Source organism: Cryptomeria japonica, chromosome 7 (assembly GCF_030272615.1).
Source record: "Cryptomeria japonica chromosome 7, Sugi_1.0, whole genome shotgun sequence".
NCBI lineage: Eukaryota > Viridiplantae > Streptophyta > Pinopsida > Cupressales > Cupressaceae > Cryptomeria > Cryptomeria japonica.
Window position 1 is genome coordinate 854,075,566 of NC_081411.1, and position 15,269 is coordinate 854,090,834.

At 33.1% G+C, this 15,269-nt stretch overlaps 1 protein-coding gene across 2 annotated transcripts; it reads left to right on the forward strand.

The window, feature by feature from the left end:
• Positions 1 to 2,510: 2,510 nt before the first annotated feature.
• Positions 2,511 to 7,461, forward strand: LOC131028908 (ABC transporter G family member 10). 2 transcript variants are annotated; one of them, XM_057959283.2, is made up of 2 exons: positions 2,511 to 2,890; positions 5,239 to 7,461. In XM_057959283.2, the coding sequence occupies exon 2, from the start codon at positions 5,348 to 5,350 to the stop codon at positions 7,277 to 7,279; it is 1,932 nt and encodes a 643-aa protein (XP_057815266.1). In that variant the 5' UTR covers positions 2,511 to 2,890; positions 5,239 to 5,347; the 3' UTR covers positions 7,280 to 7,461. The 2 variants fall into 2 exon arrangements, with proteins under 2 accessions (XP_057815266.1, XP_059063841.1); XM_059207858.1 differs by having other exon boundaries at positions 2,886 to 2,939.
• The last annotated feature ends 7,808 nt before the right edge of the window (positions 7,462 to 15,269 follow it).

A 15,269-nucleotide genomic window follows, 5' to 3' on the forward strand; every position in this document is an offset into this window, starting at 1 on the left:
AAAGGAGTACACTCAAACTTAATTAAATAAATGTAAATTTATTTAATTAATGGGGAGGAGAAAGTGATAAATTAATTAAATGAATAATAAATATTTATTTAATTATTGATTAGAATAAGGTAAAGTGAAGTATATTCAAGTATGGACAAGTTAAGATGTCTATGTACGTATATTGAATCCTTTCAAATATTTTTTATTACAATGCTTATAAACCTAGATGAATAACATACATTGTTGCATATCATTTAAAGGTCAATATTTTCTTCAATAAGATTTTTATTGATCTCATATGTATAATAAGTTTAATGTAAATCCTAAACATATCCAATCTTGTCATATTTTATTAATCTATAACCAAAGCAACATATAGTAAAGGAGTTGACATCATGAATGAAAATAAATACGGCCTTCTTTCTATCGTAATTAGAGAATAGTTATTCCAATGATAATGTGTTGTATTTTAAAAACTCTAATTAGCATCCATCTTTATGGGATTCCCTCATCAACCATGAGAGGAACTTCTCGTCATTGAAGGAAAATTTTGATGTTTTAACTTATGATATGGACTAAATGGATATGGCTTTTATTGAACATTGGTTGGTAGTGATGAAATTTAAAGATTGAATCCATATGGTTCAACATGTGAATCAAATCTATCACTATTAAAATAGCACCACTGTTGAAGGGTATCCAAATGTTTTGAATAGTTTTAAAGAGACATTCAATACACATCATATACAAAACAAAATAGTAAGTTGTTTAATGGTATGCATAATCTTCTTAAGGAAAATGATTAAGGAATTAAAAATTTAATAATTTATTTCTTAATTTCCAAATTTAATAGTTGACTCGAGCCCTACATTAGTTTGTCATAAACAAAATTCATCAAGCCACTATTATTAAATTTTATGTGAGGTCGTTAATTCCCAACTAATCAATATATTTTTTTAATTAAGTCAATTTTAATGGATTTGTATCTATTGCTCATATGACAATGGGATGAATGATCTTATGATTGTTAATTTGTGGTATCATAAACTTGTGGACACTTTAAGGGATGGATCTCAAAGTAATTTAAAGGTCATGAACTCATAAAATTAATATACATTTTTTTATCAAGTCACTTTCAAGATATCTATCTCTATTGCTTACAAGGGAATGAAGATGAATGGCCTTGAGACTGTTTATATGACACCACAAATGTGTGAACACTTTAAGAGATGGATCTCAAATTAATCTATAAATTGTAGACTTGGAAATGATGTCTTTGTGAATTTTCTAGTTATTAACTTTGATATGGTGAATGATTTTTCACATAGATTGTCATCTTTAAGATAAATTTATTTTAAATATTCATGTGACAACACTACTAATTAACCTTATTATTATAAAATTTTAATTGTATTAAAAGCTTACTCTTTAATATTATTTTCCTTTAATCTTTAATGATACTTCAATATAACATGTTGCCTTCTTAACACATTTATATGAAAAAAAATGAAGACAATTTATGATTACTTTTATTTTATATTATATATTTTTTTAAATTTGACTTTAAGAAGTTATAGATACATGTATATGTATACATATACATAGGATCATTGTGTACATGGTCAAAAGATCCTTTTATAAAAATTGAGAAAACAAGTAATATATATGTATAAAATGGTCTTTTGACTACACACAATGATCCTAGATGTATGTATGTATGTATGTATGCATGCATGTATGTATGATCATTGTGTGTGTTGGTTAAAAGATCATTTTATAGAAATTGAGAAAGCAAGTAATCTATAAGATGTAGACTTGAAAATAATTTCTTTGTGAATTTTCTAATTATTATCTTAATATGATGAATGTTTTCCCATCTAAAATATCATCATTTAAGATAAACTTATTTCAAATATTCGCATGACAAGACTAATAGTTATTTTTATAATTATAAAATTTAAATTATATTAAAAAAATTCTTCAATATATTTTTTTTTCCTTACACTCCTTTATATGGAAAAAAAAATTAGTTACTTTATTTTATATTAGAGTTTTTTTTAAATGGCTTTGAGAAGCTTTCAATATATTAAAAAAACTCATATAAGGCCATTGTGTGCGTTCATGGTCAAAAGACCTTTTTATAGGAATTTAGAAAGCAGATATCGTTTACACCCCCAAAAAATACAATGAAAATTCAACTAAGTATAAACCTGCAAGACAAGCACTCCATGCAAATTCAAAACCAAAAGTAATAATAAATGTAAACAAAGAGTATTTTAGGAAGTCAAAAACTTCGGAGTCTCCAATGAAATAATAAAAAAGGAACACAGGGTGTACCCAAAATTTCTGTCCACAACGGTTGTTTGGTATGAGCGGTTGTTTCCTCCTTATTAGCTCACCATAAATGCACCAAATTCTTCTTTCCTCCCCCCATTCACCGTATACGTAATAACCTCACATTACGTTAAATGAATCTTCTCTGGTTGGTAGGTTGGTGAATGCCGAGATATTTTGGGCTGAAAAGGAATTAAAATTTCTCTGCCAACAAAGCTTTTTGCCTCAGCTGACTCTTCCAACTTCTGTAAAATGTCAAAGCTGTATTAATGCTTTGTTTCGTGTTGGGTTGCTCTTCTTCTGAAGAATGGCGTTCCAGTGCTTCGTGAAAAAAGGGCCTCCTAAATACATTTATGAGACCCCGAATCTTTATTAGGAGGATGCTCTGCAGGCAGAGGCACCATTATATCTGCTGCACCCTTTAATTTTGCTGCCACCAATCCACACTTGCACGATTATTGTTCAAAACAATCCAAGAGTTGCAGACCAGACATTAATATTGGTGCTATGTAAATACCATCTTACAGCAGGAGGATTTTATATTGAGAGCCTTTCGTTTTCTTGGGTAAATCCTTCTCTCTTCTTGTTTCTCTTTGTTTTTCCTTTCTAACAAGGTAAGAGATTTCCAATGAAGATCAAAGCAAGTTGAATTGCAATGTTTTTTCTAGAATCAACTGCGTAGTTTTGATTAGGTTCTGAGTCGAGACTTTTTCAGGTCTTTGTATCGGATCTATCATGGGTGAAAGGATCAAAGCCAACCCATCATTAGAAAAAGATCTAAGCCAATATATTACATTAAATTTTTGCTCGATTGTATTAGTGTCAGTGATTTCTATATCTGCTATTTATTGGTTTGATTAAGGTAGATTATGACAGGCAGTAAGGAATTTGAGAGAGGGATTTTCACAGTTCATGTTATATAATTCCAATGTGTTTCTGGATTCAGCTGTGTAGATGTTTTTCCATCGACGTTTCGAATCACATTCTGTGATTCATCTTTTTATTGGGCTTGGGTTTGCAATTTTACAATTTTTTTCTCGAACAGCTCTCTCATTCTGATGATGAATTATAAAATGTGATTCGAAACGTTGATGGAAAAACATCTACACAGCTGAATCCAGAAACACATTAGAATTAGATAGTAAGAAATTATAGATGCCAAAATTTAATTATTAGATTAGAAATTTGTTTACGGATGATCTTTCAATTGCTAGATTAAACTTTGTCATTAGGTGCTGCTATACATGAATTTTTTTGCTTGTGCAGTTTTATGTCATGAATTATTAATCAACGAGATTATTTTCTTATTGCAAGAATGCCATTAATGTTTTTATATTTTGAACTTTTGAATACTGTATTTTGGGGGGAAAAAAATTGTTTGGTTATGCGAAAAAGAACTTGTATGAAACTTAATTCAAAAGATATTCAAGAAAGCTGTAGTCTCTGTAAGGTTGCAGAAAAGATACCGGCATGCATATGAGACCCTTCCAAAATGCGTTGCATGAAAGGAACCTAGGGAAAAAATCACCTTTTACATAATATTGTGGGCATTTAAGAGCATCTTCTGGTATAGTAAGGCCTCTTTTGGCTGTATGTAAGCCCAAGAAGATGATGATAGGAGAAAGCATACCGATTTTTCTTTTGGCTGTATGACAAGATATGAGAAGAAAGAGTCGTTTATTCCATTACTTGGGGGCTAAACTTCTGCCTGTAAGCCACGATATAATGATATAATCTCTAGTAGGTAACCTAATTTACAACAAAGAATAAGGAGTTAAGTTGTAAAGTTTGAATTTTGGTATTCTCATAATTTCTTGTCAATAAATTAATTTGACTTCTAAGAAGGAATAAAGGAAATCAAAATTCTTTTGCACAAAACTGTGGCTAAGGAGGTATATTTCAAATCAAGAGAACTAGACAAAGCATGCCAAAAAAAATATTTATTTTCAAATTTGGCAGTGTAAACCTTTCTATTTTTGTTTTGTTCTTGTTTCTCCAACTTGATTCTCGTTCTAAAAGCTTACCAGTATGTTGGTATATGCCAATATTTTTATTATAAAACAAAAATAATAATAAATCGACCCATACTAATGAAAAAACTTAAACAATCATTTTCCATATCTTTTCTAAATTTCAAGCTTATATCTTTAAAAAAAATTATGTTTTTTATTGGTTAACTTTATCCCGAGTCTTGGATGCCATTAGGGAGGGTATCTCTTTTCTCAATTTGAAAGGAGGATTTGTACCTGGCCTTTCTCGTTGTAGTTGTTTACATGCTATATTTAGAATTGGATGAGGTAGATACACCTAATATGGAACTTAGCTGTTCACCTAATTCAACATTCATTCAGTTGTATTTACTCAAAACTGAATCTTCAAAGATAAAACAGAAAAGATGCATGCTACAGTGTAGTGAATTCAATATTCTAACATTTATACATTTTATACATTTTAAACATGCATCCTAGCTATTTTCTCTTTAGTCTCTAATATAAAAACCCAAACAAATCTTATTCATATGTTTAGAAAAGCAGAAAATTTGCATCTGGGTTGCCTTGTGATTTGACTTCCACATTATAAAAATCAAAGAAATTATTAAAGAAATCTCTAGCTATTTTAAACATGTATTCAAGCTATTTTCTCTAATCTCTAATATAAAAACCCAAACAAATCTTTATTCATTTGTTTAAAAAAGTAGAAATTTTGCATCTGTGTTGCCTTGTGATTTGACTTCCACATTATAAAAGTCGAAGAAAATATTAAAGAAGTCTCTAAGATAAAACCCAAACAAATCTTATTCATTTGTTTAAAAAAGCAGGAATTTTTGCATCTGGGTTGCCTTGTGATTTGACTTCCACAGTATAAAAATCAAAGAAAGTATTAAATGCTTTTGTCTGGCTGTTTGCATTGCAGATGTATCAGGTCCAACAAGAAGAAGAACAAGATTGATATATGGTCACCAGCCTCCAGGATTGCCATTGAACATTGTGTGGACAGCTATTTGGTGCTTCTTTTCCTGTAAATGGCTTCACTGAGAAACCAGTTGGCGATTCCATGCGACGAAAATCCCTCAAGTTTGAACGTCAAACCAGCCCAGGTGAAGCCAACTCCGGTCGCGTCCCTCATCCACCCGCCACTCCGAACAAGATCATACGAAATAGAAGCTAGAAATCTCTTCTACAAGATCGTACCGAGTGAAAAGCTTCCATGGAACCGATTCTTCTCCGGGTCCGAGCCCGAGTGCGGAGGGGGAGTAAAATACATACTGAAAAATGTGAGCTGCCAGGCCCGGCCGGGGGAGATTCTGGCCATAGCCGGGCCGAGCGGGGCAGGAAAATCAACATTGCTGGAACTCCTGGCGGGTAGAATGAGCCCGAGCAGCGGAGCCAAATCTGTGCTGGTGAACAGGAAAGCAATGAACGGGGCACTGTTCAGAAGGATCTCAGGGTACGTGACGCAGGAAGACGTTCTGTTCCCGTTCCTGACAGTGGAGGAGACGCTCATGTTCAGTGCCCGGTTGCGGCTCCCCGGGTCGGTGCCTCAATTCGAGAAGACGGCACGGGTGCGGGCCCTTTTGTCCGAGCTCGGCCTGACCCACATCGCCGGATCTCGAATAGGAAACGAGCAAGTCCGAGGGATCTCGGGCGGAGAGCGCCGGAGGGTCTCCATCGGTGTCGAGGTCATCCACGACCCGGCGGTTCTTCTCTTAGACGAGCCCACCTCCGGGTTGGACAGTGCGGCCGCTCTGCAGGTAACCATCATGCTCAAATCAATGGCGGAGACCCACGGACGGACCATAGTTCTCAGCATACACCAGCCGGGTTTCCGCATCCTGCAGCTCTTCAACACCATTCTTCTGCTCTCCGACGGGTCGGTCTTCCATAACGGATCCCTGCAGGCTCTCGAATCGAGGCTGCTTCTCTCTGGACACGACATTCCGACCCACGTTAACGTCCTGGAGTACGCCATTGATGTCCTTGGCTCATTGGCGGGCACCCCAAAATCTACAACGAACAATTCCAGTTCTCCCGACCATCGGATCTCTGTTCGACCCGCGGGTCATCATGGTGCTCAAGACCCGCCACCGGTTTATGCCAACAGGCCGGTCTATGCGAACAGGGGTCTGTTCGAAATAGGGATTCTGTCGCACCGGTTCAGCAAAAACGTGTTCAGAACAAAGGAGCTGTTCGTTTCACGGACTCTCCAGGCACTTGTTGCAGGCTTCGGGTTAGGCACGGTTTTCATGAATTCTAAGAATGATAAAACTGGGTTTCAGGACCGGATGGGGTTTTTCGCCTTCAGTCTCACGTTTCTACTGTCGTCTACAACAGAAGGGCTGCCCATATTTCTTGAAGAGCGTACCATTCTCATGCGAGAAACCTCCCGGGGAGCATACAGAGTATCCTCATATGTAATTGCAAATGCCCTCATTTTTCTTCCATTTTTACTGATTGTCGCTATGCTGTATTCCATCCCGGTGTACTGGCTCATCGGCCTAAGCAGCGACCCGGCGGCGTTTCTCTACTTCGCTTTGGTGGTCTGGTTGGTTTTGTTCATGGCGAACTCTTTCGTTGCTTGCTTCAGCGCCTTGGTGCCCAATTTCATCCTGGGCAATTCTGCAATAGCAGGCTTCATGGGGGGTTTTTTTCTCTTCTCTGGCTACTTCATTTCAAAGCAAAACATTCCGGACTACTGGATTTGGATGCACTACTTGTCCTTGTTCAAGTACCCCTTCGAGGCGTTCATCGTGAATGAGTATTCACATGTGGGTTCCAAGTGCCTGAGCACGGTGTTAGGGCAGTGTGTGCTCGATGGCAATGGACTCCTCGCTCAGCGGGGTTTGAACCGCTCTGATAAGTGGAGCAACTTGGGAGTCATGCTCATCTTCATTGCTGTTTATCGTATGCTTTGTTACTTCATTCTTTGGTACAGATGTTCGTCCAATCGGAGATAGAGGCACAATGTTTTCCTTTTTGTGTAAAACGGTGCAATTTTTTTTCTGGGGGATTCTGAATTTTTATGTTTTCTAACAATTTTTTTCTAAAAGGTTTCAGATTTTCAATCTGTTTGAAGAAATCAAATTACAGTACAGAAAAATCAAAACGTAAAATATTATCTTGGATTCATGAGTTCGCTTTTACGTGGCGTCACGGCACAATAAATCAAGTGAAACAGTATCTTCTTTCTTTCTTCAATCTTCTTATACTCAGTTTTATCCCTTTTATCTGGTGTAGGTGACCTTCCTGACCTTCCTTCATATCTGCTTTACTCAAAAAGTCCGGTTTTAACATCTTTAATCTAACGAAAAAACTACAGGTAGACGGCTTTCAAGATTCAAAGCTGGTCCACATGAGAGATTTTATGGTTGGGCACCTTATAATTTACTATGCAGCTTTTGCTTGCTAATAAAATTTTATAAAGTCATTTCTACTATTTATGGGTGGAAATTTAAATATGATGAAATTAGTCCAGTTTTCAACTCATGCATGTTGAATTTTTTTTTAATTTTTAAATATAATTTACCTTCTGATTTAATAAATTATAATGAATTTTTAATTTAAAAATAATTAAATTTTTTAAACATAAATATAATAATGTAATTTAAAATAAATGTTGATTATATATTATTTAGCAATTATTAAAATATTAAGTCTCTTTTCGTTTAGTAGATAGGAGATTCCAAATTTTTGAGGTAATAATACAAAGAGGATTGAATAGTGTCATTAAATTTTTTCTTGGCCCCTTCTCTCAAAAGGAAGCATAAAGTTGGATTTTGATGGGGTGGCATGGAAAAATCTTGAGCCAACAAGAAGATGTTTTGTGTTACAAAATTTGAAAGGAGAATTGATTTATGGTGGTTCTTTATTTCTAGGTATATGTACCACTAATAAAGAAGATTACACAGCTTTGTTAGTAGTGTTAGGAGCAGCCATGCTACAAAATATAAAATAGTTGATAGTTGAAGGGATTTAATGATTATAATCAATGCAATGTTGAAGGAAAAGAGTATGAACTAGAAGTTAAACTAGTTTGTTAAGGAGGTCTTAATTTTAAGACAAGTATATGACACAATCACTTTTGTAATTTGCAAAAGGAATCTTAACATTGTGGTAGAGTATTTAGCAAATGAATAAGGGCAACAAGCATCGATAAAAACATTCTATAGTCACAACTCATAAGCATGGCCCAATTTAGATTCAAAACTATTTTTTAAGACATGTATGTAAAGGAGGGGATTTGTGCTTAGGGGGCTTGTAACATTTCAAAGCATATATTTAGGATCTAGTGTAAATGTTATCATGCATTTATAAAAATAAATATTTGGTAGTCTTGTTTATGCAAAGTCTTGTGAAGGTGATTGGTGATAAGTAGGATAGGATATTGTATTAAGTGAAAGAGCAATGAAGGGATATCTCAGCATGTTATGGTTCACTTAATGCATCCTTTTCAACAATTGGTGATAGTATTTTTATTGGCTTATGCTTTGAGAATAATATTGAAGCCATATTTATTCAGTTAATATATCAACTAATTACCATCATTAGAAGGAAGGTGTTAGCCAGGTATGGAGCATGTTAAGGATTGAGCTTGCCTCAAGTGGTGCTCAAATAGTTTAGTAATGACTAGTCATACACAATCTTATTATGTGATGTAGTAAGGTGGTGTCCTAGTCTCGAGGTTATAAAGGGTAGTAGTGGTGTTGCTTCTCAGTCCCTACTCTTGAAAGGGAGCATAAGGTTAAAATTGATGGAGTCATTGTGAGAAAATCTTGGATCAAGATGTTTTGTCAACTACAAAATTTTTAAGGAGAGTCAATTATGGTTGCTCTGAAATTCTAAGTATGTCTACTAATAACAAAGCAAATTGAAAAGTTTTAATAGAAAGACTAGGAACAACCAAGATACAAAGTATTAAATATTTGGTAGTGGAGGGATTCAATGGTTATAATCAATGCGTTAAGGAGGCCTTAATTCTAAGATAATTCTTTGGCACGATCACTTTTAGTTTTTGCAAAAGGAACCTCAACATTATGGTAGAGTATTTAGCAAATGATGGAGTGCAAAAAGTGTTAATAACAACATTTTATAGTCACACCTCAATTAATGGTTCAATTATGAAAAAATTATCATAAATGTGTCACGAGGGGGTGGTAGTATCACAAAGTGGTATCTTAAATTCTCACTTGCAATGTATTTTTGAATGTTGGAATCCAACCATGTTAGGGTTATTCAAGAATGTATTGGATCATGAGTTGGTGCTAGACAAAGTAGTTGACACTCCAAAGTGGTTATCAAAGAGGATTTCCTTATAAATTTAGTGCTTTATATCCCTAATGCTAAATTTCATCTTCTCAATTAGTTTTTGAGAATGATGGTTTCAAATATTAATCAAGAGACCAGGTCAAAGGTGCAAGAAATTAAAGCTAAGAATGTTGGTTGATACCATCCCCTTCATAGTGGGAGGATTCACTAAAAGTGGTAAACAATCTAGAGAGAGAAATTTAGGTCCTATAAGCCTACTATGTAGATGTCTAAAATGTGTTGTCTGAGCTACATGTTCATCACTTCCATGGCCACTTAAAGGTTGGATACAATTACATGCTCCCTTTTTTGAGGTTCTCTTTACACAAATCTTAGCATCAATACAAACTTTGTTATGGTGTTCATTTCCCACATTAGACAATAATTGAAGGGATCAATTTGTAAATGAAAATTATCCTTAGGTGTACCTGAGGTGGTAGTTACTAGCTAAGCTCTGCATATTGAAAGAAAGTAGTGAGCTGTGGTATATAGATATGTATCGCTCATTTATGCATTATTTTTTCTTTCTAGTTGTTGTATGTTTGTAAGGGTTTTTATAGATAGACATTGTTTTTAGGTTTTAGCCATTGATGGTTACAAAGTAAATGTTTATTATAGAGATATTAGTATTAGTCAGTTGTTTGTATCTAGCTTTAATAATTATATTTTTTATCAATAGTTTCTCTATTGAAGATTAACTATGTAATATTTCTCTTTCATGAGTAGACACACAATAGAACCCATAATAATATATCTAAATATTTTTTCACTATATAAATATGGCTAAAGGGCGACTCCTAAATTATAGATTGTACCCTAAGAACTCTAATCTGCATATCCACTATTTAGATTCACTCAAAATAGTCAAAAGGATGCATGGGGGGCTGCTTTCTCTTCTCTGGCTACTTCATTCTTTGGTACAGATGTTCGTCCAATTGGAGATAGAGGCACAATGTTTTCCTTTTTGTGTAAAACGGTTCAATTTTTTTTCTTGGGGATTCTGGATTTTATGTTTTCTAACAGTTTTTTTCTAAAAGGTTTCAGATTTTCAATCTGTTTGAAGAAATCAAATTACAGTAAAGAAAAATCAAAACGTAAAACATTATCTTGGATTCAGTTCGCTTTTACGTGGCGTCACAGCACAATAAATCCAAGTGAAACAGTATCTTGTTTCTTTCTTCAATCGTATCATACTCAGTTTTATCCTTTGCATCTTTTTATAGGTGACCTTCCTGACCTTCCTTTATATCTGTTTTCCTGGAAAAGTCCGGTTTTAACATCTTTTATCTAACGAAAAAACTACAGTTAGATGGCTTTCAAGATTCAAGGCTGGTCCACATGAGCGATTTTATGGTTGGCCACGTTATAATCTCCTATGCAGCTTTTGCTTACTAATCAAATTTTATAAAGCCATTTCTACTATTTATGAGTGGAAATTTAAATATGATGAAATTAGTCCAGTTTTCAACTCATGCATATTGATTTTTATTTTTTTATAAATTAAATATAATTTATTGTAATAAAATAGTTTTTATTCTGATTTAATAAATTTTTAAATTCATAATAATAAAAGTATTTTAAAAACTATTTAAGAATAAATATAATAATCTAATTTAAAATAAGTGTTGATTATATATTATTTTATGATTTGTAAAGAAGAGTTGATTTATTTCTAGGTATGTGTACTACTAGTAAAGAAAATTAGGAAGCTTTGATAGTAGTGTTAGGAGCAACCAAGCTACAAAACATAAAACATTTGATATTTGAAAGGGTTTAATCATTATAATCAATGCAATGTTTAAGGAAAATAGTATGTACTAGAAGTTAAACTAACTTATGTTAAGGACAAAATCACTTTTGCAATCTGCAAAAGGAATCTTAACAATGTGGTAGAGTATTTATCAAATGAACGAGTGCAACAAGCATCAATTAAAACATTCTATAGTCACAACTCAAATCCATGACCCAATTTAGATTCAAAACTATTTTTTAAGCCACCTAGGTAAAGGAGGGGATTTGTGTTTAGGGGGGTTGTAATATTTGAAAGCATATGTCTAGGATCTAGCGTAAATGTTATCATGCATTTATAAAAATATATATGGTATTCTTGCTTATACAAAGTTTTGGAAGGTGATTGGTGATAAGTATGTCTAGGATTTTGTATTAAGGGAAAGAACAATGAAGGGAGATCTTAGCATGTTATATCTCATATAATGCATCATTTTCAATAATTGGTGGTAGTATTTTTATTAGTGTGTGCTTTGGGAATAACATTGAATCTATCTTTATTCAGTTAATATATTGACTAATTACCATCATTACAAGGAAGGTGTTAGCCTATGGAGCATGTTAAGGATTGAGCTTGCCTTGAGTGGTGCAAAATAGTTTAGCTATGATTGGTCATTACACAATCTTATAATGTGATGTAGTAAGGTGGTGTCCTATCCTACAGGCTATAAAGGGTGGTAGTTGTGTTGCTTCTTGGTCTCTACTCTTGAAATGGAGCTTAAGGTTGAAAATTGATGGAGGTGGCATGAAATTTTTTGGATAAAGAAGATGTTTTGTGAACTACAAAATCTGAAAGGGGAGTTGATTATGTTGGCTCTCAATTTCTAAGTATGTTTACTAATAATAAAGCAAATCAATAAGCTTTAATAGGAAGGCTAGGAACAACCAAGCTACAAAGCATAAAATATATTGATAGTGGAGGTATTCAATGATTATAATCAATGTAATGATGAAAGAAAATAGTTTGAACTAAAAGTTGAACTAGTGTGTTAAGGAGACCTTAATTCTAAGATAATTCTTTGACACAATCACTTTTTCTTTTTGCAAAAGGAACCTTAACATTATGGTAGAGTGTTTAGAAAATGATGAAGTACAACAAGTGTCAATAACAATATTTTATAGGCACAACTCAAATATCGGTTCAATTATAGAAAATTTATCATAAATGTGTCACAAAGGGGTAGTAGTATCATAGAGTGGCATCTTAAATTCTCACTTGCAATGCACTTTTGAATGTTAGGATCTAACCATGTTGGTGTTAGTCAAGTATGCATGTATTGAGTGAGTTGGTGCTAGACAAACTAGTTGACACTCCAAAGTGGTCATCAAAGAGGATTTCCTTATAAATTTAGTGCTTTATATCTCTAATGCTTAATTTCATCTATGGCTAAACAAAATATTTCTTCTTGATTAATTTTTGAGAATGATGGTTTCAAATACTAATCAAGAGACTAGGTAAAAGGTGAAACTAATTAAAGCTAAGAATCATGGTCAATATCATCCCTTCATAATGGGAGGATTCACTAAAGTGTTAGAAATCTAGAGAGAGAAATTTAGGTCCTACAACCTACTACCCAAAGATGTCTAAAATGTGTCATCTGAGATACATGTTCATCATTTCCATGGCCACTTAAAGGTTGGATGCAATTACACACTTCCTCCTATGTGGTTCTCTTTACAAAAATCTTAGCATCAATAGGAAATTTGTTATGGTGTTCATTTTCCATGTTTAAAATAATTGGAGGAATCAATTTGTAAATGAAAATGATCCTTATGTGTAGGAGGTGATAGTTACTAGCTAATCTATGTATATTGAAAGAAAGTAGTGAGGTGTGGTATAGTGCTATGTGTCTCTCATTTATGCATTATTTTTTCTTTCTATTTGTTGTATATTTTTAAGGGTTTTAATAGTTAGAGTTTTTTTTTAGGTTTTAGCCATTGATTGTTACAAAGGCTATGTTTATCATAGATATATTACTATTAGCTAGTTGTTTGTATCTAGATTTAATAATTATGTTTTTATCAATAGTTTCTCTATTGAAGGTAAACTATGTAATATTTATTTAAATCATGAGTGGACACACGATAGAATCTATAATAGTATATCTAAAAAAAAAATTATATGAATGTGGCTAAAGGGTCACTCTTGAAATTATAGATTGTGCCCTAAGCACTCTTTGCATATCCACTATTTAGATTCACCCAAAAGATTCAAAAGGCTACAATAAAATATTTAAACTACATACTACTATTATGTCAAATCACATTTAAAACTATAGACATCAATTCTATATTTACTCTTAACCCTTCGATGCCATAGTCTTCACAGCCTTCGATTAAAGGATCCCAACTTGGTCTCCACTCCATGGTCTTGTGTGCCATCTCCTTCTCTTATAACTCTAAAACCTAGTCCATAAACACTAAGATGACATCTACATTAGTTCGAAATTTATCCTCCAACCCCGTGTATTCATCTCCTAATAGCATTTTGACAGCGTGCAACTCATGGGAGACTAGCATAGGAATATGGTTTGCAACAATTTATCTCTTTCATGTTCAAAGTGAATACATGTGGCTTCCATCTTTATGCAAACACCACTATCCATAAAGTCTAAATTAATAGTGGCATCCTCTACTTCCATCTTTGATGTGATTGAGATATTATGATGAAATTATTTTAGGATAATAAATTTTACTATGTCTATTAAATGATTAAATGTGTATATGTTATTTTAGGATAGTATTAAAATTTATTTGTATTTGTCAATTGATTTATTATTTTTTATGAATATTAATTGTAATGTGTTACTAATTGTTATTTTCACTTTCGGTTGCATGGAGTTCAAAAAATATTTAAGTCTCTTACAATTGAGATTAATCATAAAAAATGTTCGAATGGTTTTCCTTGTTTTGAGTTTAAAAAGATAATGGCATCTTTAAAGTATTGGGAATAAGTCTAAGTATTACAAAAAAACTTCAAAAAATATTTACTTGTCTCTCACAATTGAGTTTAATCATAAAAAAATGTTTGAATTATTTTTCTTGTTTTGAGTCTAAAAAGATAATGTTATCTTTAAGGTATTGGGATCAAGTCTAAGTATTACAAAGAGTGAGTCTCAAGAGATGAAAATGAATATTTTTGTTCATAGCAAAGTTGCAGAGTTTTCAAGTAAATTTAAAAAGTATGAATACCATCTTAATCTCTACCTTCCTTTGAAAAACAAATCACTTAAATGTAGTCTTTGTAAATTGCTCAAATAACTTTAAATTCTATCTATTGATCCTAAATTTTTTATTAAAGAAGGTAAAAAATATTAGGGAAGTTTAGTGGTTGGAGGACTAATTATGATCCATTATTTATGACTTCTAATATTTTGGAAGCCGACTTTTTGTTCTTTCTTTTTGAGGAAAAGGGGCTAGAAGAAAATATGGAAAATAATATCTATAACTAAGACAATACGCCAAAACATTTGCAGTAACTCAAATATCTCAAGAGTAGATGAGAGTACAAGGTCATGAGGACATAGAGTAAATATTCAAATCTTTCTATGAGGGTACCTATTAAGGCTTGGTAGAAATGCTTATTCTCTAACTACTTCAGATAGGTAATATTAAAAGGCTTATTAGTTCAACAAATTGGCATGATATGACATCAAAGCATTCATAATAAGTGGCTAAAAGAGTGTAACAACACATGAACTAGTCACTTATATCAACAAATTGAAATCATGAGAATTAGAAAGAAAGACCAATTATCAACTCATCCATGACAAAGAATTTTAAACATCCATAAAGAAAAAGAGCATAGAGAGGTAAACTTGGCACGATCCAACACGCCTTCTTCATGTATGAGTA

What these genes read in the sequence shown, in the direction of transcription:
- LOC131028908 (XM_057959283.2), top strand. Translation starts at nt 5,348, where the DNA reads ATGGCTTCACTGAGAAACCAGTTGGCGATTCCATGCGACGAAAATCCC.